The 24,154-nt window shown below is 38.3% G+C and overlaps 2 protein-coding genes across 3 annotated transcripts; both read left to right on the forward strand.

Moving 5' to 3' along the window:
* Positions 1 to 35: 35 nt before the first annotated feature.
* Positions 36 to 17,695, forward strand: RB195_012950 (uncharacterized protein; the record flags this gene model as incomplete). The annotated part of the gene is made up of 37 exons (XM_064202559.1): positions 36 to 104; positions 1,196 to 1,280; positions 1,381 to 1,511; positions 1,574 to 1,731; positions 1,782 to 1,869; positions 2,305 to 2,470; positions 2,522 to 2,621; positions 2,917 to 2,995; positions 3,126 to 3,232; positions 3,308 to 3,368; positions 3,505 to 3,624; positions 3,688 to 3,876; positions 4,184 to 4,364; positions 4,424 to 4,585; positions 4,743 to 4,863; positions 5,483 to 5,547; positions 5,852 to 5,955; positions 6,010 to 6,143; positions 6,279 to 6,490; positions 6,561 to 6,694; positions 7,580 to 7,725; positions 7,783 to 7,912; positions 7,967 to 8,106; positions 9,347 to 9,461; positions 9,520 to 9,615; positions 10,198 to 10,350; positions 10,412 to 10,507; positions 10,615 to 10,713; positions 10,834 to 10,985; positions 11,603 to 11,669; positions 11,770 to 11,883; positions 12,349 to 12,417; positions 15,309 to 15,452; positions 16,157 to 16,323; positions 16,378 to 16,512; positions 16,566 to 16,695; positions 17,552 to 17,695. 37 exons carry the CDS (start codon positions 36 to 38, stop codon positions 17,693 to 17,695), a joined length of 4,563 nt encoding a protein of 1,520 aa, XP_064058440.1.
* Positions 17,696 to 17,965: 270 nt separating this feature from the next.
* RB195_012951 (uncharacterized protein) lies at positions 17,966 to 22,833 on the forward strand (the record flags this gene model as incomplete). Of its 2 annotated transcripts, none has more annotated exons than XM_064202560.1 (13): positions 17,966 to 18,005; positions 18,175 to 18,278; positions 18,465 to 18,592; positions 18,708 to 18,814; positions 18,880 to 18,977; positions 19,032 to 19,133; positions 19,918 to 20,074; positions 20,945 to 21,087; positions 21,149 to 21,253; positions 21,305 to 21,487; positions 21,563 to 21,646; positions 22,619 to 22,696; positions 22,771 to 22,833. In XM_064202560.1, the coding sequence occupies 13 exons, from the start codon at positions 17,966 to 17,968 to the stop codon at positions 22,831 to 22,833; spliced, it is 1,392 nt and encodes a 463-aa protein (XP_064058441.1). The 2 variants fall into 2 exon arrangements, with proteins under 2 accessions (XP_064058441.1, XP_064058442.1); XM_064202561.1 differs by having other exon boundaries at positions 21,305 to 21,394.
* Between the last annotated feature and the right edge of the window lie 1,321 nt (positions 22,834 to 24,154).

The following is a 24,154-nucleotide window of genomic DNA, read 5'->3' on the forward strand; positions in this document are numbered from 1 at the left end:
ATTTTTTCCTGGTATGCCTTCAGAGTAAACGGGAAATGCCTGGTCAACATGACAAGGTGATGCCAGAGACGAGTGGTGATGATGGAAGCACCAGCGGTTCTGAGGTGAAAGGTTTTGTTCGTTCGTTGCTTTTTTTACCACACCAAAGCCGTTAGAGGCGAAATTTTCGCTCCAGATTTGCCTTCGATGGATTATTTTGAATGCCGAATCCGTAGGAAAGAACCATTTCTCCATTTTCGCAAGCTCACAGACCTAGTGTCGCTGTGAATGATGCCATGCAGTACTGATATGCGCTCACTGCGCGATTTAAAAAAAAATTAGAAATGAAATAAACGAAATTAAAAGTGATATCTAGCTATAGTGATTCAGTTAACGTACACTATAATTACCGTCTGTTAACCCGATACTCTAAATTGTACGCTCCTGAAATAACACCTTTCGTTGTCGGCACCAGCGATGCATCATCAGTACTGGATCGCTGGTGGCGATATTTATCGAGCAATCTGGTCCTGCTCTTTTGTTGAATTCAGAGTTTTGACCTTATACCAGCTCCTATGATCGGGTCGAAACGACATGAAGCACGACGCAGTTGCGTAAGCGGCTGCGCTCTAGGCGACGCACTGGAGATAGCGGTTGGAATCGAGGTAGGAAACTGCGACGATGGATGGTGCTAACAAGGGTCTCCATGCGATCCCAACTGCCACGCTTCGAACGCAGCAGCGTACGCAACTGCACCGTGTTTGATGTCGCTCTGACGCTACTTTGCTTACCTGTATCGGCATTTACTGCACAAGAAGTGCTTTTTATTACCATAAAAGCCAAAGCAGCAGAATAACGACAGCAATACCATATTTTCGACGACTATAGTATTAGCCTTATCTCCTGAGTCCAAATCGATACTGTGATTTGACCGCCATAGTTTTTTCTTACAGCAACTTGAATTTTGACCAAATAGGGATTTTTGTTTAGGCATGAAGCTTACCATTGAATTTTACATTTGTATTCCAATTGACTCTTATATATGAATAGTTCTTTGTTAAACAGAAATATTTTGAAGTATACTGCAAAAGGTAACATGTTGGTTTTGATGCAATTGTGGGAAAAAAATTTGAAAGAGTCTTGTGCCTGTTTGATTAGCTTTGATTCAGTAGATTTTAAAGCCAGATTCGTTTAATTTTTTTGAGTTTGGTTTTAGGTTTCAATAGGAGAAGAAGGGGATGACAGTAACCGAAATACTGCAGATAGCGATGACAGTGATGAGGAAGAGACGGAATCAAGCGGTAAACGTATACTCATTACCTTTATTTTTCAGGATTCTTCTAATTTTTTCTTTCTCTTCTTTGGTTTCCCCTGTCAACGTTTACAATAACAGTATTATAGATGAGGACGAGAGCTTAGAAAGCGACACTTCTGATAGCGGTGACGACAGTAGCAGCGATGGCAGTGATTCGTCAGATTCTTTGTGGGGAGCTTTTGACGATGACGACAAGAAAGAGACACAAGAAGCCAATGTCCTTACTGAATTTTTTTTTATCTAGCAATTACTCAATTTATTATATCATTGCCCGTTCAGGAAGCGTCAGCCCTTCAAGAATTCCAAAGAGCTCTGGACTATTTACTCAAAGGAAAAAGCGCTACTGCTTCAAAAATCCTAAATAAACTCCTCAACAATCCACTTGTTAAGTGTTTTCACACGAAATTTTTTGACTGGGAAGCTGAAGTGGATGAGAGGTTAGTTTTTATTAGTAGTATTTGTGTAAACTCGCTTGTATCTTATTTAGATTATCTAAGATGGCACGACTGTACGTAGGAATTCACAAGAACCTCGCGAAGCTCGATACCGACAATGCCACCGAGCACTTTCTTCAGGTGTGTTGGTATTTCATGTGGAATGATAAGTATAGCTAGAGTAACCTAAGCAATACTCGCTTTAAGAGAAGCTTTTATGCGATCTGCTGCCCAAGTTTAGTTACCCAATTTTGAAGAATTGGTCTTGGAGTGGCTGATAGACAGACAAATTACTGTTTCATATAACATTACGGTTTATGTAGATGTGTAGAAAACGGAAAAAAATCTTTTATATAATGTGGAATAAGATCTATGCAGAACTCTGTACCCACACAGCAATGTTAGTAAATCGACCCTGAGCGCTGTCTGAAATTTGAGGAAAAGACCTGTACAGAATGATGAGAAGCGAAAAATATGAAATGTCGTCCTACTTTCTCTGGTTGTCATCCATTCTTTAAGAATAACGTCACCTACGTTTCAAGCTAATACGACTCACGTTCTCCCAAATCTGTTCAGATTTTGTCAGTGGCACCGAAAAATTCTGATGTCTGGTTGAGTCTTGGTGTTGATTGCATCAACAAAGGAGACGTGGATTTTGCAAAATTTGCTTTTGAACATGCTGAAGGCAATGATGCCACCGATTCGCTTCTTAGCGCTCTGTATTTGTCCCGGAATTATCATGGTATGTGTGCTTGCCTGAATATTTTGTTGTCACCGTATCTTTTCGATTCAGCCTGCTTGCGTTTGGCACATAAATGTTTGAATGTCGGCTTATGTGAACAGAAGGCATTGTTTCTCAAGGAACGGATTCGTTCAATTAACTCTCACTACAGGTGATCCCCATGGTTTTTCTTTTTTTCCCATGGTTGTGTGGATTTTTGCTACTTCTTAGTCGTAATGTTAATTGCGAGCTATCAATGTAATATTTGTTGTAAAGTTTCATTTAAAAAAAGAGAAAGAAGTAGAAAGATAAGATATGCGTAGCCGTAGCTGATTGAACGGATTTGGAAACTGCAGCGTTAGCCTTTTTGTACAACTGGGGCACTAAGTGAGAATCTAATTCTGCATGTTGAAGTCAATCTATATGTTATATCTGTCGTTCCTTACCCTAATTTGAGAATATATCAGTGAGTTCTGTGACTCTGTCTTTGGCGAGAACAGAAGATACAGCAATATCAAAATGTTGGATGAAAAAACTACGAGAAAGGTAGGAATGTTGTTTGAGTTTGTTATTTTTACCAAAGGGCTATCGAGTTTCTTCTCTGTTTCAATGTTTATTGAAGTTTAATGTAGCCAGAGTATTAGCCACAGAATGGATTTTAGCTCCTGTTTTGCAGATAGCAAAGAGATTGGCTGCTGTGGAAACGGTTATTAATTCTGTGGGAGAAGAGCCGATTCCTGCACCGCCAAGCCCAATAGATTTAACATTTGATGCTGATCAAACGTATGTAGAATACAGATTTTTCTGGATGTAACACTCTCTATCAACTATAATTTTTTACACGTCTTTGTTTTTTAGGGCTTCAGATGTGGCTACAGTTTTCTGTGATTTATTCGATCGCATCGAGGCGTACTCTTCCGTAAGTCATTTGTATTCAGAACTTACAGTTTGTCAAGAAGTTCTAATTTCCTACCAAGCTGACAAATGCTGGATATTTTCTATTTTATGCTGTTTTCTCTCTATAGCTGCTGTTCTTTTAATGTATGTCCTCACAGCTTTCGTTGCAACAAATGACTTTTTCTCGCTGGGATGATCGAAGGGATTTGATTGAGTCAACAGCTTTACTTGAGGACATAATTGATGTAGTGGACACAGTTCATCTCATTGTTAATCAGGTAAGCAGTTCATCGCTTTTACCGGTCCTTGGGTCCAGATATGCACACCATCTGCGATTTCAGGTTTCTTCTCTTAGCGGGAAAAGTCGTTCTCAGCTCAATTCGTGTACTCTGCTTCTGGGAAGTAGTGATTGCTTTCTTCGTAGGTCTATGCGTAACGCAATGGAATTACCATTTGAAGACGACGAATTATCCGAAAATCCAGACGGTTCTACCACTTTTCATTTGGACGGCAACCTTCCAACTGTGGAGGTTTGTTTGCGTAAACCTAGATTATGTTTTCTTGAACTTTGTCCATAATTGTCCATTAATACAAATATGAGAGTTTATCAGAGCTTTGGGAGAATTATGAACTTTTATGAACTCACTGAGATTTAAAAAGCAGTCTTCTTGGTCAAGTTTCGTGTATCTTTTCCATTTTTTGTTGATCCTTGATATTATTATGATATGAATTGTGACATAGCTGCAAGAAGTGCTTCGTAATTAGTTGTATATCCCATTTGCACCTTGCGATTTGGCTCACTGGCAATTAGAAGTTTTGCTCATATATCGATTACAGCTGGCTGAAACCTTCGGATTTGGGGTGAAATACGTACCACCTCTTAAAAACGATATTGCGGATAAGACATCGCGTACTCCAACTCCAGGTATCTGTCCCAAATATGCTGACACTGATGAGCTGCTGTGCTTGTTAAGAACAAGCCTGAAAGAAGGAAGCTGGACAATTTTTGAATTACTGGGTAGGTATAATTTTTTTTTCGATTTCGTTATTCGCTTTTCAGACTCTCTAACAGTTTAGATACATTCCTTTGTTTGCTTGCCGATTTCTGCCCCACTTTCGGAGTTATTCCGACGTGTTTGTTGAACGTCGCTGTTCAATGTTACCGACGGTTCAATTTGCTTTCTAGCGATCTTTGCGACGATAGATATATTCGCTTACATGTCTTAATGGATGAACTTGGTTAGTGCGTCTTGTTTCATGAATTCGTACAATTATCCGTAATTTAGAGATATGTGATTGATCGACTAGTGACGATAACAAAATTTTAAATAGTCTTCCTTCTTTTCCCTTCTCGTAGATCAGTTTTTGGGCTGTTTCTGATGTCTTGCACCCCCAGGTGAGCCTCATGCGCGGGACTACTGCATTCGTTGGCATTGCGCAGAGAAGTGGAACTGCAGAGAACTAGTGATGCGATTCGCGTGGAGTCATGCTAAAGCAGTTACAGACGAGGACATAAGGTAACTCACTAAAGTGGTCTTGATTAAAGGAAATGTATGTCAATCATGTTTTGCGATGGAACGTCACGTGGATTCTTTTCACTGTCCTCAGCGGTAGCTTTGTGGGTATTTTTTTCTAACCAAGGGTGTGCAAAAGTTCGTTTTGGAATTTCGAAGAGCAAACAGCACCGGTATTCAACGAGTAGGCGGAAGTCGGAATCACAGCTATTCCTTTTTCAATAGGAAATTTGTCATGACTACTGCATACTAAACTTGTATGTGTTCTGTATATCGCGCCTGATTTGGACCTTTTCGAACTAGCTTTTTTTTTGTTATCTTTAATTACCCCTAACACAAAAAAGGAAAGAAACAATTTGAGTTCTATACTTGTCGTGAATAAGATAACTGCGCAAGCAGTGACTGGAGAAATCTCTAAAAATGCATTGTCGCTTTTTTTTTAGTTTTCTTAACAAAGATGAATGAAAAAACGAAAAAGAGTGCTCTTCGATAGGCGCTACATTTTCCCCGTCTTGGAAAACCAAAAAAGTGACCGCACCGACCCGTAATTATGTTATAAAAATTTGGGGATCTATACAGTAAATTTTTGGTGCATACATCTACGTTCCTGTTTGTTTTACAGGCTCTCTTTTCTGCGATTTCTGTACAACTATATTGATGATGACGAGTTTGTTTTCACTGCTAAAGGTATAGTTTTCCTGTTGATTGATGTTTTCCTTTCTCAGAATGTGAGGAATATTCCTGTTAAAAATAATAATAGTAGTAATAACGATAATATATAATGATAGTAGTATTTAATAAGTATTTAATAATAGTAATTGCAATACTAGTTGACAGTAATAGCAACAGTATTTGATGTTAATATGATGTCTATAATAATAAAACGTTTACTCCCAGTAGATGGGAATGTTGGCTTGTTATCACTTTTTGCATTCATAATTTCGTTGTGTAGTATATTTGATGTCTATGATTTTGAACTAGTACATTGTAGGATGGTTTGGGAAAGAAGATGTCCGGACATTTATCCATAAACTAGAGAAGAGCAGCCGTATCGTTTCTATTTCGCAGTTAAGGAGCTGTTCTCGATACGAAGAGGTTTGCTTTTCTTTGCACTGTGCCATTTTCGTGTCAGGCCTCCTTTTCTTCCAGGTTATCGCCATAATAACACGAGACGTGGATCTCAGTTCTATGGATGGAGATGATTTATTAGATATGGTAGAATATTTGATGGATGCTTACTGCAAAGTAAAAAATTACGATTCTGCCATGGGATTCGCATCGAGGTTACACTACATTTTAAAATATTAAAACCTTCCTTTCCAGATGTGTTGGAACGGATTTTCTTCACGTGGAAATTTCTTTTTTTATCAGCTTTCATCAGCTGTAAGATACTGTATATAAGAAGTCGTTGATTTTAGAGTTCTACATCTGCTGTTTTCCTACAAGCAGCTACCACACACTCGAGTAACCTCATTGCTCAATTTTATATACAATACTGACTGGTCTCAAGTGACGAAGCAGAATTGCGAAGAAATTGGCTACTTCTTGTGCCGCTTAACCTATGTCGAAAATTACGGCGCTGACTGGAATACTTGGAGAGAGTTATACAGGATTGTCAAACGTTTGAAAGGTTTGATCCTTGCTTTATACTCACTGCTAGGGCAATACTGCGGATAGATACAGCTCAAGTTTATTTCAAGGAGATGTTTCTGTGGAGTACATCCAATCATTGGATCCTTTAAAACATGATGATTGCCTACCCAGTAAAGCTTTGGATGTGTTGGTGAAAGCGCATGAAAAACTTGGAGAAGCGAAAACATGTGGCTGTGACAAGGTAATTATTGTGTTTACTTGAAGTTGCATATCCCCTTCGCTCTTAATTTTCCCTTTCATATTATTTAAACTCTTAGACTTTTGTCTCATCTCTCTGGTCAATAGTGTAGTATAACATATAGTATACTTAAATATTTTCATTTCTTTCAAAAGTAACCATACGTAGCCTTTTTCTTCTAGTTATCGCTGTCTAATGCAGTCTTTGGAAGATTAACAGAAACCTAACAACTCTTCATAACCAAAAAAAGCATCGCCTTCACATTAAATACGTTTCCACTATTACCATATGTTAACGGCCTATGCATTGACGTGAAGTGCAATTTTTGGGTGGGGTTGAGGCATGCTCTTCTTTTCGAACATTTAAGATTACCGTTTGAAAAAAATTTATAATGGTTAAGCCAATAACTGTAAATACATTCATGTAGGAAGTGAAACACAGTGGCTCTAAATAATGATGATGGGAAATTTCGTTGAAATTCACTTCGATTCACATTCACTTCACACATTGCTAGCTACAAGCTGCTATACACAACGTTATGTTACATTTTAATCCTAAAAAAAACAAATCTGGCGTTCGTGTAATTTTTTGAATTTCAGCTAGATTTTTGAAGTCTCAGTTATATCTATGATATAAGCAGCATCAGGGTCAAATCTAAATCAAGGTTTTAGAACATCGAGTAAAATAAAAAGAAAATTGCTTCAAAAAAAATTAGATTTAAGGTACATATCAACATGTTTCTCTAAATTGGTCTAGACAATCTGAAGAAACATGTATATTAACCTAGTATTAACATAACGCGTAAACAAAATTTGAAACTTAATTTCTGTGCAAGTGATCGCAATAATATGAGCTTTTATATCGATATAAAGGTGACATCTGGTTTAGGGCGCTTTTCTTCTGTTTTTCATGGAACAATTATACACCTGTATATCCAATGAAAACGTTATGTCCGTACTGCAACAAGAGCGATATGCTTGGGTATGGTTCAACGTTTCTGAAGAGATTTCCCAGTGTTTGTACTGTATGCTGGGGTAAGTCGATAGAGTGGGTAATTTTTCACTACTCGAATTAAATATATCCTTTTTTAGCCGCTACTCGAAACGACGAAGAGCATTGGAAGATCACGAGTGTTCTATAAGTTCCTTTGAATTGGAAACGCATTCGAAAATGATTTTGGAACTTGCAATGCCTCATCCTTTACCGCAGTATGATGATAAGGCCAGTGCAAAAGGTAAGCATCTGGACGCTCAACGGAAAATAATTTGTTTTTAGGAACGCCTCGGGCACGATGTCGTCGATTTACTCCTGAATAAATTTCCTTCACTTCTTAAGTGTTCTAAAGAAAGATGGAATGTCGTTGAGCGATTTAACAAGTGGATGTGTGATGCTGCGAGAGAAGATGCGAATAATCGGTATGGGTAATATATTATGCATATTAACGTTTTGACTTGCTTGTGTATAGTCGGGTCAATACGATATGAAACACGAGTGTAGTTGCGGTGCATTTGCGTACGCGCTCCAAACGGCGCGGCTGAGGCAGCAATTGAAACCGAGTTGGGACCGTCGCAAACTGCAGCGATTGGTGGTTCCAGCAAGGATTTCACCACGCTCCTAGCCACTACGCTCCACCGAAGCGCCTCGAAAGAAGCCGCGTAGGCAATTGCGTACGTGCTTCATGTCGTTTTGACCCTACTATATGTACAAATAAACTCCTCCCATTGAGACCTAAGAGGATCGAGAGTCCATAGTATTGACAAAAAAGAAGGTGACTTATTTTTCAAAAGGCAATGGGATCTGGAAACGAAAAATTGATGTGGTTAAACTATCAAAATGAAATAATTTCACAAAGATTTAGTGAAGCAAAACGAAAGTTGCATATTGGTTCAGTTATGCAGCTTGCGTTTTATTTCATTACTTGTGTTTCGGTTTGAAGAGGTCAATCTCTGCGAGATTCCGTCCATTGCGCTTCAGCGAAAGCTTTTCGTTGGATCTTTCGCAGAAATGGTTTTTCTACCGTGTCTATTAGAAATGCAAGAAAGTTTGAAAGGAAGGCTATTCTTCCATATGCATAGTACGGTTAAAACGACATAAAGCACGGTTCAATTCAGTAAGCGACTGCCCTCAAAGCGGCGCTGTGGAGAAAGCGGTTGGAATCGAGGTGGGAGCATTGTGAACAGAAGCGAAAAATGGTGCCAACAAGGTTCCTTCCTCGATTCTAACTACTACTCTCCACCACACCGCTGTGAGCTCAACCGTTTACGGAACTACATCGTGCTTGTTGTTACGTCGTTTTCACTCTTCTACACCTCCTTCTCTCACGCAATTGAGACCAGTGATACTGTCTTGCTGAACAAGTACGGATTGGATGGAGCCATTCCTTTCAACTACATAAGGGGGGACTTTTTTTCTCATGGGAAATCACTCATAATTAAGAGCCATCAAGTGACAGTTGCTGTTCTGAGCTAGGGAAAGCCCTCTGTACTCTTGCTGTTACTCGTATTGACCGCACATTAACGCATATTTCTTCGAGTAAATTCTTTGCGGCTTGTAAAGTTTTTTCTTATTAGTTACCATTTGCATTTCTGTTTTAATTGCATATATTGTTCCATTTCTGGCCTTTAAATGTATTCTTTTCGTAGAAATATTTTTTAGGCTACAATGGCCTTCAGTAGGTGATGAATCTTATTTGCAAGCTTGCATCTGGTACCTGATGGCATTGCATCATTACCGTCAGAGTAATCACGACGAGATCGAAAAGTATTCAAAGGTAATGTGAGAGTTTCTTTGTTGAATCTATAAATCTGTTATGCTTAGTGTTATTACAGCTGTTTCTTACGAGTGGTCATGCTACGTTGGAAAGTCGAATAACAGCTGGTGCCTGGGCTGTTCTGGCTTACACTAGCGTTTATCGTATATTTCAAGTGTGTTACCTACGTTTTATGCTAAGTATTTACTTTACTTTCAATAACAAGTTGTATAAGAGAAGTTTCAGTTGCGGCTTATTGAGATATCTCGATACAGTAGGTATAGTGGTATAGTGAGTATAGTGGTATAGTGAGATACAGTAGGTATAGTGAGTCAAAACGACATCTAGCACTGCAATTGCGTAAGCGGTTGCGCTCGGAGCGGTGCGGTGGAGCGTAGCGGTTACGACCGAGTGAGGACCCCTGTTATCACCTTTCATTGCTGCAGTTCGCGATGCTCCCACCTAGATTCCAACCTCTATCTCCGTCGCGCCGCTTCGAGCGTAATCGCTTACACAACTGCACCATACTTCACTTCATTTTGATTCTGCTATACAAAGCTTGTGAGTATTAGTCATAAAAATATTGTTTTCAAGGTGGGATCTAGTCTCTTTGAATCCTTGGATTTTTCTTGAGATTCTCTCCCAGGTGATGAAAATGAATATGAAACTTAGGAACGAATTCCAATTATCCCACAGCATTCACTTCATATCAGCTTAGTGTACTGTTGTTGGAGCCAATGTTTACATAGTTGTTTAGATGGATGATGATTTGTTGTACCTCGAATGGACGTGGCACGTCTTACCTTTTCGGATTTCACTTCTCATTGACAATAAAATAGGCGTTGTTTTCTTCCAGTTGGCAAGCACTTTGTATCAAATCGCTACTCGGCTATCACGCTACTTTCTAACGGTAACTTGCATCTGCAGTTTCAAAATAGTTTGGTTTTGCTCTCTCATATATGCTGTATTAGCTTCCTTCGGACGACTGGCGGTTACGCCGTGCACAAACACTGTTGAATGGTCTTCGCAGCGCTTCCCTTTCTCTTTTTGAAGAAGCTTTGGCCCAGGTTAATCTTAATCTAATCTCTTAGTTTATTCCTTCCAGAATCGCTGAATGGTTCGTATTTCTGGGTAAAGTTTAAACTGATTCTTTGCGATTCATTTTCTTCTTCAGACCCATGGTGAGGCGAGTGGAATTTGCGAATATCAGTGGTTAGGGTACTTTTTCATAGCGAAACTGCATGCTAAGTTGAACGTAAACGATGTGATCAAGGTAAGGAAGGATATTCCGTGTAGAATTACATACCGCTTTTGTCCAATTTAATTTTTCCTTGTTTAGTTTTTTAGTTTTTTTTTTTGCAACAATTGTGATTTGTTTACAAGAACTTTCTAGGTTCTGGATGGTCTATATGAAGCAGCATGCTCATGTGAGCTGTCCGACTTCTTTTATCCCATCAAAATCAATACAAAGAAACAACAGAATATTGAGCCGGTAGAACTTCATTACCAGATACATGCGACAGTTTGGAAATATTTATGTAGAACGTGAGTGAAATTGCAATAATATACATTTTAGAAGAATTTCTTTTGGAACAAAATTTAATTGCCTCAAATTGTTCCAGAAAATGAGAATACGAGACCTTATTTGGAACAATTCACATATTGGGTTTTCCTTTTAGTAACTTTAGCGCACACAACAACTCCCTTTGTAGGTAATAGATTCGTATGCGGGTTAGCTCAGTTGGTAAGACCTTACTCTACGACCACACTGTCAGCGGTTTGAAATCGAACCAATCCTTTACTACCATACGAGTGATTATTGAGTGGAAATTACTCCATGCGTTTTCTTTTTATTGTTCACATGCATGTAAATTATTGTTTCGTCGGATAATCTGATCACCTCGTCCATCCTTTCCCTGTATTTGTAACAGATATTTCCACGATCGTTGTCTTCAATTTACAACACTGCTGAATGTGATTAGCGCTGTACTGTTAAAATTTATGCATGAACCTGATGCGCAAATTTGCTTTTGCTTTTCTGTGCTTATTTGATTTTTCGGGAGAGAGAAGGTTTTACGAAAGTTCTATGGTTGGTAATGATTTTTAAGTGAATGTTGTCGATGTGCACCTAATTATTCTTCTCTTTTAATCAAATTCTTCAGTCCTTCACCCCCGCTGAACGTTTTGGTATCTCTACTTGCGTACCTCAGAACCATGCAATCACATAAGGTATTTATAACAAATTCATTGTGCACTTGTAATGTTTGATCTGCTGAGTTAAGTTGTTTGACCCTTTCTTGAAAGGCCCAATTTAATAATATATGTTTAGGTGGTGCGCAGCAATCTCTCTCTCTTTACGTCTCATCCTGAAATTCATGAAACTGTAATAAATTTGACTATTAACTGCGAAGAGAACATTGAAGAAGATGATGTTGCGATTGTTGTAAGTCTTACATCTTCTTTTTACATTCGGCATTGAACGAACGTAACGTCGGATGCGTTGCGTCTTCGGTGAAAGCGGGAGCAAGGCTGTCTCCACTCACCCGTCTTTCGGATCTCTTTTCTTCTTTTTTTTCAACAAAATTCCTCTTTTTTCATTAGGTTTGTCGTGTGTTTTGCTACTAGGGCGCCTCAAGATATTTTTGGTAGATGTTGCTGTTCTGCCTCGATGCCGAATAACGTTTATTTATTTATTTATTCATTAGTTTATTTGTTTATCTGCCTATATATTTATCATTTATTTTTTTATCTGTTTATTTATTATTTATTAATTTATTTACTTATTTATTTGTCTGTCTATTATTTATTTATTTATTTATTTATTTATTTATTTATTGACACTTTCTAGCCACTTGTCACGCGAATTTTCGACCAATGGTGTAATGTTGTCTCGAGATTAATTTTGCAGGTCAGTGATCTCATAACTCGCGTAGATGTTTTGGATGAGATATGGAATTTATGTCACCGAGGATTCGAGGTACGATTACTTGTTTATTTAATATTTGTAGTATAACTTTTTATACTATTTCTCCAATAATATTTATAATATTTGTTGTTATATTATTCATCTTTGTACTACTTTGTATATTTTCAAAGAGATTCTCGGGGCAGTGCGACATTGGATTAAGCGTGATGGCTAAACTAGAATCCTGGCTAGTAGTTGTGTTTGGTGCTTCCTTCCTTTCCTCTATGCGCTGGTTACAAATATAATAGTCAGTCAGAACGAAAACATCCATTTCATCGCTTTAATGATTTCCCTTTTGTATCTTCCTATGTCTATTGAAACCTCATCTATCGCATACGCTAATGATTGTGGTCGATTATGGGCAGAATATTTGTTTTTAGTAGTATACTAGTGTGGTATACTGTAACACCATAATACGTCTATCCTTGCACACATGGTCAGGAGGCAAGCGGGCACGGGTGTCGAAGAGATTAGAAAAGAAATTATAGGTGGCACTTCTCGCTGTTCGATTGTCCCATTCAAAGGTAGCATACTACACATAAATCAGGAGTAATTGAGCGTGATGGCGCTCATATTCGTGTTCTGTGCCTGTAACGCTATCTTTCTGTAGAGATCCCAAAATCGTGGTATGCTGCTTTTAAGTTCCTGATGAGAAATCACTTTTGCCTTATTGCGAAGTCGTGAAATGAACAATCAATGCTCTTTCTCGTCTCTACACTTCGGTCAGCACTGTTGCTCTTCCTACATCGCTTCTCCGGAAAATCTGCGTGGATTCGTAGGCAAGCTAACGTTTGTCTCTGGCAAAGCTTCAACATTAACAATGGTACCATCGATTTTGTTATGGCATTCTTCGTCGGTGACTCCCAGTATAGAGAGGAGGGCTGTTGGAATTGTGAGTAGTCGTGCGTGGTCTTTGCTGTCAATATAACATCAGAAATCCTCTGAGTTCGGCACTTATCTAGGTCCATAAAGAAACTTTGAGTTTATTTTCTTCGTAGCTTGATGTTAGAACGTAAATGATTAAAATAGTCACTCAGCGTTGATTTTTATTCTTCTCGACAGTATGCATCTCATTTAGGGTATTCGGGGAACTCAATTTGATACATAATGGAACAGCAGACGATTCTATTTCTTCAGAATAATGTAGGAAGTTAATCAAAATAAAGATTGATTAATTTAATTTGATCTAATCTAGGGAATATATTTAATAAGTTTATTAACGATAATGAAATTATGTAAATAAGTAATGAGTGCTCAAAAACATCGAATAACCAACTAACCTGGGATATTTCCATAGATTATTTTATGAAGCTCGAAAAGATTGGAAGTTTTTTTTTGGTATTTGGAGAATTTGTGGTCAGCGGGTAAAAACCTCAGCTGTCATGTTTTAATTGGCTTCATAGGAAAAGTAGGTCAGTATCGATCATTGCGCGAGTATACTATCCACGAAGCACCGTTGTCCGCCATCAAATATCCTATAGGCAAGTTTTCTTCGTATTCCAGAAAGTCGGTTGTTGATTTGCGGCGTATATGCAAAAAGGCTGTAATAATCGACTGCTGCTTGGTTGGATCGTCTACGAGCTACGTACAATCGTGTACAGCACCATCGATTATCTCTATGGGTCAGGTTCTGTCCATTTGCACACGTTACAAAAAGAGAAACCAGACCATCACCTTGGACGATATTCGGAGCCTCCCTTGCATTGCCTCTCTCCTCATAATCGCTCGCTACAACACTTATCTTCCGTTCAAAAGTTGTCTCATAACTTTAACTGCACATTCTATCTCGACTCCATGCCCTGAGTAAGTGTGTGGGATCTAGCAGCATAGAAAAGTACGTAATGAAACGGTTTAGCTGTCCAAAATTGTGGTACTTGATCTCCGAGTGTTTGTTAGAATTCTCTTTCGGATGCAGGTGCAAATTGGCGATTCATATCATACTCTGATATATTATATATACATTTACATACGATCATACTTTAATGACAGTATGTATTCGTCTTACTTGACGCAATCGACGGGCTGATATCATCACAATATTATCCTGACGCAGTTGACCGTGTTTTCGCTGACGTGTGTTGAGCCTAAACATAACACTATCTAGGTTTCTTAAGTCTACAGTAGGAGGTAGCGCAGAATCCATCTACTCTACTCATCGCTATTCGACACTTTGCGAGATTTATCGTCGAGCATGATGCCGATTCTCCTCAGTAATCGCAATTTTTGTGATGAAATAGTTTTTTTTAATGATTCCGTAAACCCTTTGATTAAATTTTAACTTGATCCATGTGGGTTAGGCTTTAGCGGTGTGCTGGAGCAACCGCAACAACAACCGCAAGGCAGCTCTTGGTCTTCGTTTAGCCACCTATTTGGCCTTGAGGAAACACCCTCATCACTATGCGCTGGAATTTTCCCAGTAAGGAAAGACAGTGGTAGAAGTTGATGCAGACCTAATTTCTTCAGATTTGCTAGCAATCATTGATTAATATCCTTTTTCATTATGGATTTCGCAGCTAAAGTGCTGTTTTTGTGTTTTTCTGGTACTGTATTGTTGGGATGGCGGCCAAACGAATATAAGCGTCCAAACACCAGAATCTACTACAGAGGTCTTCTATCTTTTCCTCTCAAAAAAAATAAAGATAAATGATTTAATTCTAATTGAAAAAAAAACAAAATATGCAACAAAACAGTAGCAGACTTCACTTAATTTGTGAAGTGAAAAGATCTAGACCATCACTTTTCCAAAAGCTACTACGTAGTTTACTGTTAAGTTGAGTTGGTTGCATTGTCGATTAGGAAAGGAGCAAAACTCTATTCGAGATCTTCTTTCTACAAAAAAAAAGCGATAGTTACTATCTAGTTGGTTTAATTGGAGTGAATAGTTATTATCTGGTCCGTTTCAGTTGGTGTGTGATCGCTTCCCGCATATGAAATCGTATTACCGATTGGCCGAGATGGAGCTTAGCAGAGGAAACGCAGAGGCGGCGTACAGCCATTTGACAAAGCACATCTTCAGACGAAAAAAGCGAGAAGACTCTTTATTTGATGTTAGTTTCTATTTTTTTTTTTGTATAAAAGGTCTTTAACATCATTCGAACCTTTTTTTTTCTTAAAATTTAGTCTTCATTCCGCATTACGACAATCCCATTGCATTTTTAGTGAACAACAGACATAATTGATGTTATTCAATTGTCTAGAATGTATAGAATTTGAGTTTTAAGAAAGTGGAAATAAGCGATCTTCATTCCTTGAAAATTTTGGTACCCGGGTTCTTGCTTCTGATAAAATTCGTGGAAGGTATGAAATAGATGATTAAGGGATGGGACAGGTCTTAGAAATAACTTGTTGAAGAAAAGGTTCTCAGCCTCGAACATCTGCGAGGTTTCCTTCCCGACAGATTCATCAAAGTAGATCTGGAAAAAAATTCTGAAGCTGTGCTAAGAACTAGGAATTAATTTGCAAATTATATTCGTCCCACCTCCACCATTTCTCGCTGTTTAGATGCTCTGAAGTGTTAACTGCGCACTAAAGTAACGATCCTATTTAATCGAAATGTTACATAAACGTCTTTTTTTAGAGAACATAGGAATTTATGGATAGCAATAGATGATTGCATATTAAACTTCCAAATTTTCCATACACAATTTTGAAGGGGAAGAAATTTAACTGTGGGCTTTTTACCAAATTTTTTTCAAAAAATCAAACTGTTAGATCTTCTGGTGAAACCATTGTTTAATGAAGTTCTTTTTAGAATGTCGTAGAGATAACTTCGCAGGATATCGATCGTTCGGGATCGTTCCCATACCATGTGGAAAGGGCCTTACAGCTTACGATGAGCTTGGCATACCAGTTTAAAGACATACCCCTTATTATCAGTGTCATCATTACACTCGTTGGAAACGTGGAAAGTCGCAGCGAGTTGGTTTCAATAGTTGTTTCTTTTTGATCAAGGATGAAATATGTTATTTCCAGAGAATTTATCTTAAAGGAAAGACAAAGAGCGCTTTTGGTACACGCAGTTAGTCGACTACACATTTTGGCTGTGGAATCAGGATCCCCAAAACAGCTACGTAATGAAATGTATAGAGCTTGGCAAATAGTAAGCAGGTTCGTGGAAAATAAATTTTTTTCTCTTTTCAAGACGTACAATTTCCCTTTAGATGCAAATCATTGGTTGTTCGAAGTGTACAGGCTCAACTACAGATTTTGATACAGTGTTTGTTTGGTTCAGTTGACAATTTTGTTGCCGAGCAATTGGTTGTCGAAGACAACAAGAAGAAACAAGTTAGGGTACGTTTATGACCTTTTTTTTACTGTGCTCGGCAAAAGTTCCCTTGTGAAAGTTCGAATGTTCTTTTGTCTTGAAACCTCGGCATATTCTGTCTGTGTTTAGATATCCTCTATTTATGCCTCTGAATACGGCGAAAAAGCCGAAACGTCAGGCAAATAAAGGTTCCATCTTATTTCCTTGTGAAACTTTCATTCTTTAATTTAATTTAATTTAATTTAATTTAATTTCTTTGCTTCGGTATTTTGAGATGACGGTCTATGGCTTCGGTGGATGAAAGGCGCATCCATCGTAAACCGTAGGCTGTTAGTAAGCGACAACCCCGATCTATCTTCTACTACGAGTAATATTGAAAAAGTAGTAGAACAGCAGCAAGTCAGATCAACATTTCGTTCCAAGAGGGCTTCTTGATTAACGTAAGCACAGAAGCAGTATACGGCTAGCTAATTCATCTTGAATTCTTGGGTACTCGAGTTTTCGATTCCCCAATCTGTTAACTCCTTCCTTTTATCATTGTGTTTCTTATAATAGAACTTTCCGATTTTCTGAATATTTTGTATAACTTCGACTTTTTAAATCCACGAATATCATAATAAACAGCTGGGTTCTATTCGACTCTGTCAATAGTTTAAAGAGCAGGACTGTCAGGATTTCAACAACGAATTCTGCACCAGTCATCGCCCCTGGCATCACGACCGAAGTAATTATGTTATGAATGGGTTTCTCACTGTAGACCAAAGAAACTATCTGCCATAAAACAGCTTGTTATTGAAAATAATTAGAAGTTTTGTGAGGGAATCCTCTGGCGAGCCTGATAGCTTTTTTTTTGCGGAAAGTTTTAATTTTTTTTCTTCTTAGAAACGGAAGCTTACCTCGTATGACTTATCATCGTCACAACAACGTCCGATTCTTCTTGTACACGGATCGGCGCCATTTGATCATATCGCAGCTACCGATGGTGATCCTTCGAAACTTATGCGTTTGGCCCTACAATCACGATAAATTTAATTAGTACTTTATGTGATTCCTCTGCATTATTGTTGCTATACCCCGGTGGTGATTCTTAATTCTCATTCTTAATTCTCTCTAATTACATGATCTCATCCATTTTTTCTTGGTGAATTTTTTTGTGACTTAATGAATATTATTTCGTAGCTGTTGTTGCGCCCAAATAATGGTCTTCAAGCATAGATCATATTTCTTATCCTTAATTCATCTTATGTTTAGGTTTCATCCAGGTTTTTCAGCGTGATTTACAGGAATAGCACTCGTATGGATTGCATAGTGGCTGCGTCTACCGGCGCTTTGAAAGGTACGCAGCCTTTGTCAGAGTTTGTGTTCCTTTTGTCGCCTCACCAACCATTTCCCTTCTGCGATGGTTGTGCTAAAACAGAACGGGTACAGAGAAACAGAAATTTTTGTAACTTCCTGTGCAGACAATCCACTGTTCCAAAATTTTTGCCCAATGTTTAGCATTTCAGGGATAAACTTTCGTGAAAATTCGTTCACGAATTTATCGCCAATCAAAACTTTGGCTCCAAAGCAAGATGAAATTACAAGCATGATCTGGACAGGCACGGGACAGGTAGAAATCGAATTCAGCCTTACAACAGATTCTGCTACTCTTTCTTCACAAAAATTTGACAATTTACTAATTTCTGAGTCCTCAAAAAAACTTGGTTAGCGGAGCAGAGTTTAACTTCATCTCCATAGTTTTATTGAAAGTAAACGTCGTTTGCATTAAGTTATTGGTCCACATATTAATTTTCAGTCAGAAGTATTGGCAGCCTTACTCGATCGCAGTTTGAAGTTGTATGACGCTCAGAAAAACACGTTCGATCCCATGTTCAAGATAACAGGAGGCGAAGGCGCAGTGCAAGGGTTGCATAGCCTGAACAAGTAGTCTTCGAACATGTTACATACCTTTGTAGATTTTGTACAGTTTTTTTTTTTGCGAATGGCTTAATTTTCAACTTGGTAGCCATATTTCCTAAGGTTATTCATGGAATTATAGCGGAAAATTCATTTCTTGTGTGGAATCGGGCCAGGTCAAAGTTTGGAACGAATCTGGCGAAAGTACTGGGGAATGGGAAGCAGGTGTAGGTGTGAAAGTGATGAGAGGTACTTCTATACTTTTTTTATGATTATTTATTACGCTATCTTCACTGAACTTTTTGTTTTCAAAGGTTCAAATGAGCGCAAAGAACTTCTTACCGGTGGTTCAAAACATTTGATAAAAACATGGGATATGGAAACGGGAAAGCATGTGTGGTCGGCAAGAAACGTTAGTTCGATTTTCGTGGAGTTTTTCTTGAATAAATGTTAGTATTGCCTCCAGGTACCGCTAGATAAGCTTGGATTGGAGGTACCTGTAATGTGCACGGATGCACGATATGTTAATGAGTCTGGTACTATTGTGGAAGCGACGAAAGTACATGAGGTGAGAACTATTACTAACTAACAGTAATATTGTTAGGTGAAGATGAGATATGTATAGGTATTATCTCCACGAGTACGCTTAGCACTATTTCTATCTTACGTTTAAAACCTGAAGGGTTGTTTTGTGTTATATGTTAAGATGGTGCAAAAAGAGCATCTTTCTCGAACTACCAACTTTAGCTCACCATAATTAAACACAGACACATTTGAAGTACTTCCATGAGTTTGCTGAGAGGATTTACGATAAGCGTGTTTGACTCAGTGAAACTCCATCTACTTTTTTTCTAAAGAAAGGCCACGGGCATGTTATGTATCCTCATTCGTTCTGGTAACTTTCTTTTATACTAATAACTAACTACTATAAGCTTCATTTTTGTACGATGTTGTCGGTTCAAGGTCCAAAATAGCCTGGAATAGTCGTGTAAGAGATATCAACAAGGAGAGTACTAGGAGGATGCATAAGTCTTCGTTGGAAATCTTATCGGATGGCCTGAATACTTGACTTCGCTCAAGTTAACTGACTCTACTGTACTTCACACTTTCCAAAATCCAGGAGAAGACTCCTCTGGACTTTGGAAAGTGTGGAAATGTGACCTCGACTCCGATCTGTGAAATGGAAGGTGCACATTTTCTTGGCATTTACTTACTTGAGAGAGTTCTCGCATTTGAGACATAATTAGCTTTTAGGTATTGTATCCAATAGATTTTTTGAGGTTGAAATCGTGAGAGGACCAAAAGTTCGACGTATATGAGTAGTTAGTCGTTCTACTTCGTGAATATTGCAGATACGATTGTACGATCCTCGTGCGCAACGTCGACCAGTTAAGAAAATTCCATTCATGGACGTTCCGATCACTGCTGTTAGTCGATGCTACAGAAACAATCACATTCTGGCAGCTAATTCTATTGGTGAAATGGGACTTTTTGATTTGCGAAGCAAAAGTGAGTCTTAATATCCAATTAGTAACTTTATTGATTAATGCCTCTATTTTCTGGAACGTTGACTTTACTTTTTGACCGCAGTTGATTTTTATTTGCTTTTCATTCCTCTAGCTGAGTTTTAGATGAGATTAACATTATTATTAACTTAATTTATTAGGTTAGGTATAGATTATTAACTCTATTCTGCCTCTTCTTCTGAGACAAAGGATCATTCCTCTTCAAGTGTGTGAGATTGTTGTTATTATTAGAAATTAGATTAACAGAAAAATTACTGAGATTTCTTCTTGAATATTTTTGGCGTTTCAATTTACGTATATATCAGTGTCATAATACAAGACCATCGAAATCCAGAATCTGTAGAAAACTTTGGACAGGTACATAGTCCTGGTACAACAGAATACTAGGAGATCTAAAGCCAATTGGCAAGATTTTGCAAATGTATGAAACTGACATGTTCTTGTGTATTCTTGGGTCAAAACGACAGGAATCACGAGTGTAGTTGCGGTGCATTTGTGCATGCACACGAAACACGTAAATAAAAACGCAATTGCGTGCGCGACTTAATGTCCTACTATAGCTTAGAGTTGGAACTTTGTTCGGTGGTGTTGCGGATCACGAAAATCACGAAATGCCGAATACCTAACATCCGTATTTTGCAAAAACGAAGAAAAAAATTACATTAGGGACAATGTAAGGTTTGAGAAGGAGTAGTTAGAAAATTTCATAGTGGTAGAGTTCAATTTTAGTCTTTACTTTTCGTTAGCTCAGTAGATAAATCTGGCCTAGGTATTAAATCTACTAAAATAAACCAAAATCCAAAATCAAACCTATCACTGCAATCCAATTGTTTTTAATCAATTTTTTTTCTAGTTAATCCTGTTTGCAAATACAAAGGGCAAGCTGGGGCCATCCGCTCAATAGATGCGCACCCAACTGCTCCTTACGTAGCAACTTGTGGCATTGACCGATTCGTTCGAATTCATGAAATAGACACGAAGAAGCTTGCCAGTAAGGTGATTATTTAATGTTCCTAACTAAAATATTTGGTTACTAGTTGCAAATGAGTTGTTTAAGGTCTACTGTAAAACTCGGCTCAACAGAGTTCTAATCAGATCTGAATTGCCTAGTCTGTTAACAGTCATAGAGAAAAACGACGAACAGGAATGGAGAGAATTAAAGGTGAGAAATGTATGGTAGACTTCTGAATCTAGCGTAGAAATTTCGTTTAAGAATGAAATGAATTGTGACAGCGAGGATTCATCAGGAAGTGCATCTGATGGTGATGAGTCAACCGACGAATGTACATGGAAAAAATTGGTTGTGAGTGATGATGATCAAAATTCTGTGAGGAAACAACATTTATGTGTTCCCCATAGAAAACGTAAAGAGGATGAAGCGATTGTGGTCGGAGCGGTAGGCTTCTGCGACGAACATTGCATGACCTCTTGCTTTCTCGTTTTGCTTGTCACTCATTTCTTTTTCATTTAGAGAGATGACGAAGATCAACCTGCATTGAAAAGAAGAAAAGTGACTAAGTCAAAGAAGCGAAGAGAAGAGGCAGCTGCTGAAGAGGTGAATTAACAGCATAAGGTTTTCCTGAAGATATGAAGCGCTGCTGATTTTCATAGGACGTTGCAAAAAGTCATTTATTATATTCTAGGCTTGCGAGTTTACTCTTTTGGTGGTAAGTGCTCCTACTAGGCGTAAGAGAGCGATTTGTCTTTTGAGAACTTAGTGTCACGGGCTTTTCACGATAAAATATAATTGCTCATCATTTAAAGTCAACGTATCATAAAATTGGTGTCTCTGTGAGACAGTTTAAGAGTTCAGGTTGTAGATTACGAGTACGAACGTGACCCTCCACATGCATCTGGGGTGGTGTGGGTTTCAGGTGGGTTATGCCTACGCGGGGTCGTAGATTATGGGTTGGGGGGAGGGGGGTTATTCCGTCCATTTGTTCCTAATTGCCGTAAAAAAGGCCCGGAAGATGCGGCTTCGCGCGTTCCGGGGCGCTGTTTTCTGCAACGAGTTCGATTGGAGCGCGCCAGCCTTGTGCATGCACCGCATCTTCCTGGCCATTTTTTAAGGGCATTTAAGAAGAAATGGACGGAATCACCTTCCTCCCTATAATCTACGACCCCGTATAGGCATAATCCACCTGAAACCCGCATCAACCAAGATTCGTGGGGTGATACCTTTAAACGTGCTGGGAAATGGTCTGGGAAGCCCTCAGTTCCTACGAGGTGCATTAGAATGCGCTGCTTGTACACGTTCCGGTTTCCTCAGCAGTCCATCTATTCGCTTTAATACTCGGTTCGTTCTATCGCACCCTTTAAAAACTAAAACTTAAAAAACTTTCTTTTCGCCTTTTTTCAAGGGAATTGTTCGTGGTCACTCTTATACTTGTAATCTACATCTCGAACTCTATATTGTATCAAAGAGATCGGAACATCATCAATTTCGTGATATGCTGCCATTAAAAGAGTACTTCAAATGTACTTTTTGGGAATGTCACATTTATTCTCATTCATATGACTTTTAAAGGAAAATACGGAACCTTGCAAGAAGGCGAAAATTGTGGACGGTGTGAAACAACAAGAAGAAGGAAAAGTGGAAGTGAAGGTTCTGTTTCAGTTCAAAAAAAACTTATAACGTCTTCAGTTTTTTATACGTTTTTTGGGAGCATTTTATTCCAGGAAGAGGAAGATGAATTGCCACCAAAGAGAAGGAAAAAGTTTGGAAAACCGGAGAAGTGTTAGTGAAGTTCATATTGAAACATAGAAGGGTATCGTAATTCATTTTTTGTTTTGTTGAACCGCCACTCCATGGCTGTTTACGTTATTGTTATGAAAGCCTGAACGTCCGGGTACCACCAGACAATAGACTTCTTGTGGTGCTCGCTTCGCTCACCTTCAGTGATCAGTAGTAATTAAAAGTATTGACATTTCCTGTAAAATTAAATTAGTACTTTTCCTAATGACGCTTCATTCGTTCTTTTTTCTCGAAATTTAAACATTGATGAAATGAAACGATGATTTCATGGTTTTTTTTTTAAATTCAGATTAAGTTCCAGTTTTTTGAGAGTATTCAAATTTGTTGTTTTTCTTATATTGTTAGTGTGATGTTATGTTGTTATTGTGATATTCCAATTGTATCGTTGTTTTATATATGCTTCTACGTCATATCATACGCGCCCATTAATCTCTGTAGTAATCTCTAAGAATTTTTGTAATAATTCTCTACATTTTTTGCTGAGTTGGTGTTGCTGCGTTCCTGGATTTTTGTAGTATAATTATCTTATTATTCTTTTATCCGTACTTGTTTTGATCCATTGTTACCATGCACATGTTGTCTTATACAACATTTTTAGGGGATTAAGAAGATAATTGAACCTAATTCCTGAACGTGTATTTTAGTTTATTTCTTGTGTACATTTTTTATATGAAGGATGTTTCATACTTTTCCAAAATCTGTTTTTTTTTTGTTGCGAAAATAACGAGCTTCATTCAGATTCCAACGTATTTTTGCTCAGATCGGTTGCTGAGACTGAGATTATAGTCTGACCTCATCGTTATACGTATTCATACAATGTATATACGGTATATATGGTTCTGAACGTTCAGCTAACGCTGAAATTCTAAGACTTTTTGTGAGGGTCCCTTCTCTCTTCGCTCACATCAAGTGAAGTGGAAAGTTATAAGGATGGAGCATCGTCCGTAAATTTCTGCCACACAAACAAACTCATTGTTGTTATAAATAACGTTTGGCTCTCTCATTTAGAACTGTTTCTTATTGTAGTATTCTCATTTAAAAAATGTCAATAGTGCAGTTCTGAAGAATTCATTTAATTGTCATTTGTAGTTAAAGGCGTCACCCCACGAATCTGAGGTGGTACGGATTTCAGGTGGAGTATTCGTATACGGGACGGGAGATTATGGAGAGAGGGGTGATCCCGTCCATTTCTTCCTAATTGCCTTAGAAAACGGCCGGAGGATGCGACGCGTGCACAAGACTGGCGCGCTTCAATCGAACTCCTTGTAGAAAATAGTGCGTCACAGCGCCCGAAGCCGTATCTTTCGG

The sequence above is a fragment of the Necator americanus genome, chromosome V (genome assembly GCF_031761385.1).
Source record: "Necator americanus strain Aroian chromosome V, whole genome shotgun sequence".
NCBI lineage: Eukaryota > Metazoa > Nematoda > Chromadorea > Rhabditida > Ancylostomatidae > Necator > Necator americanus.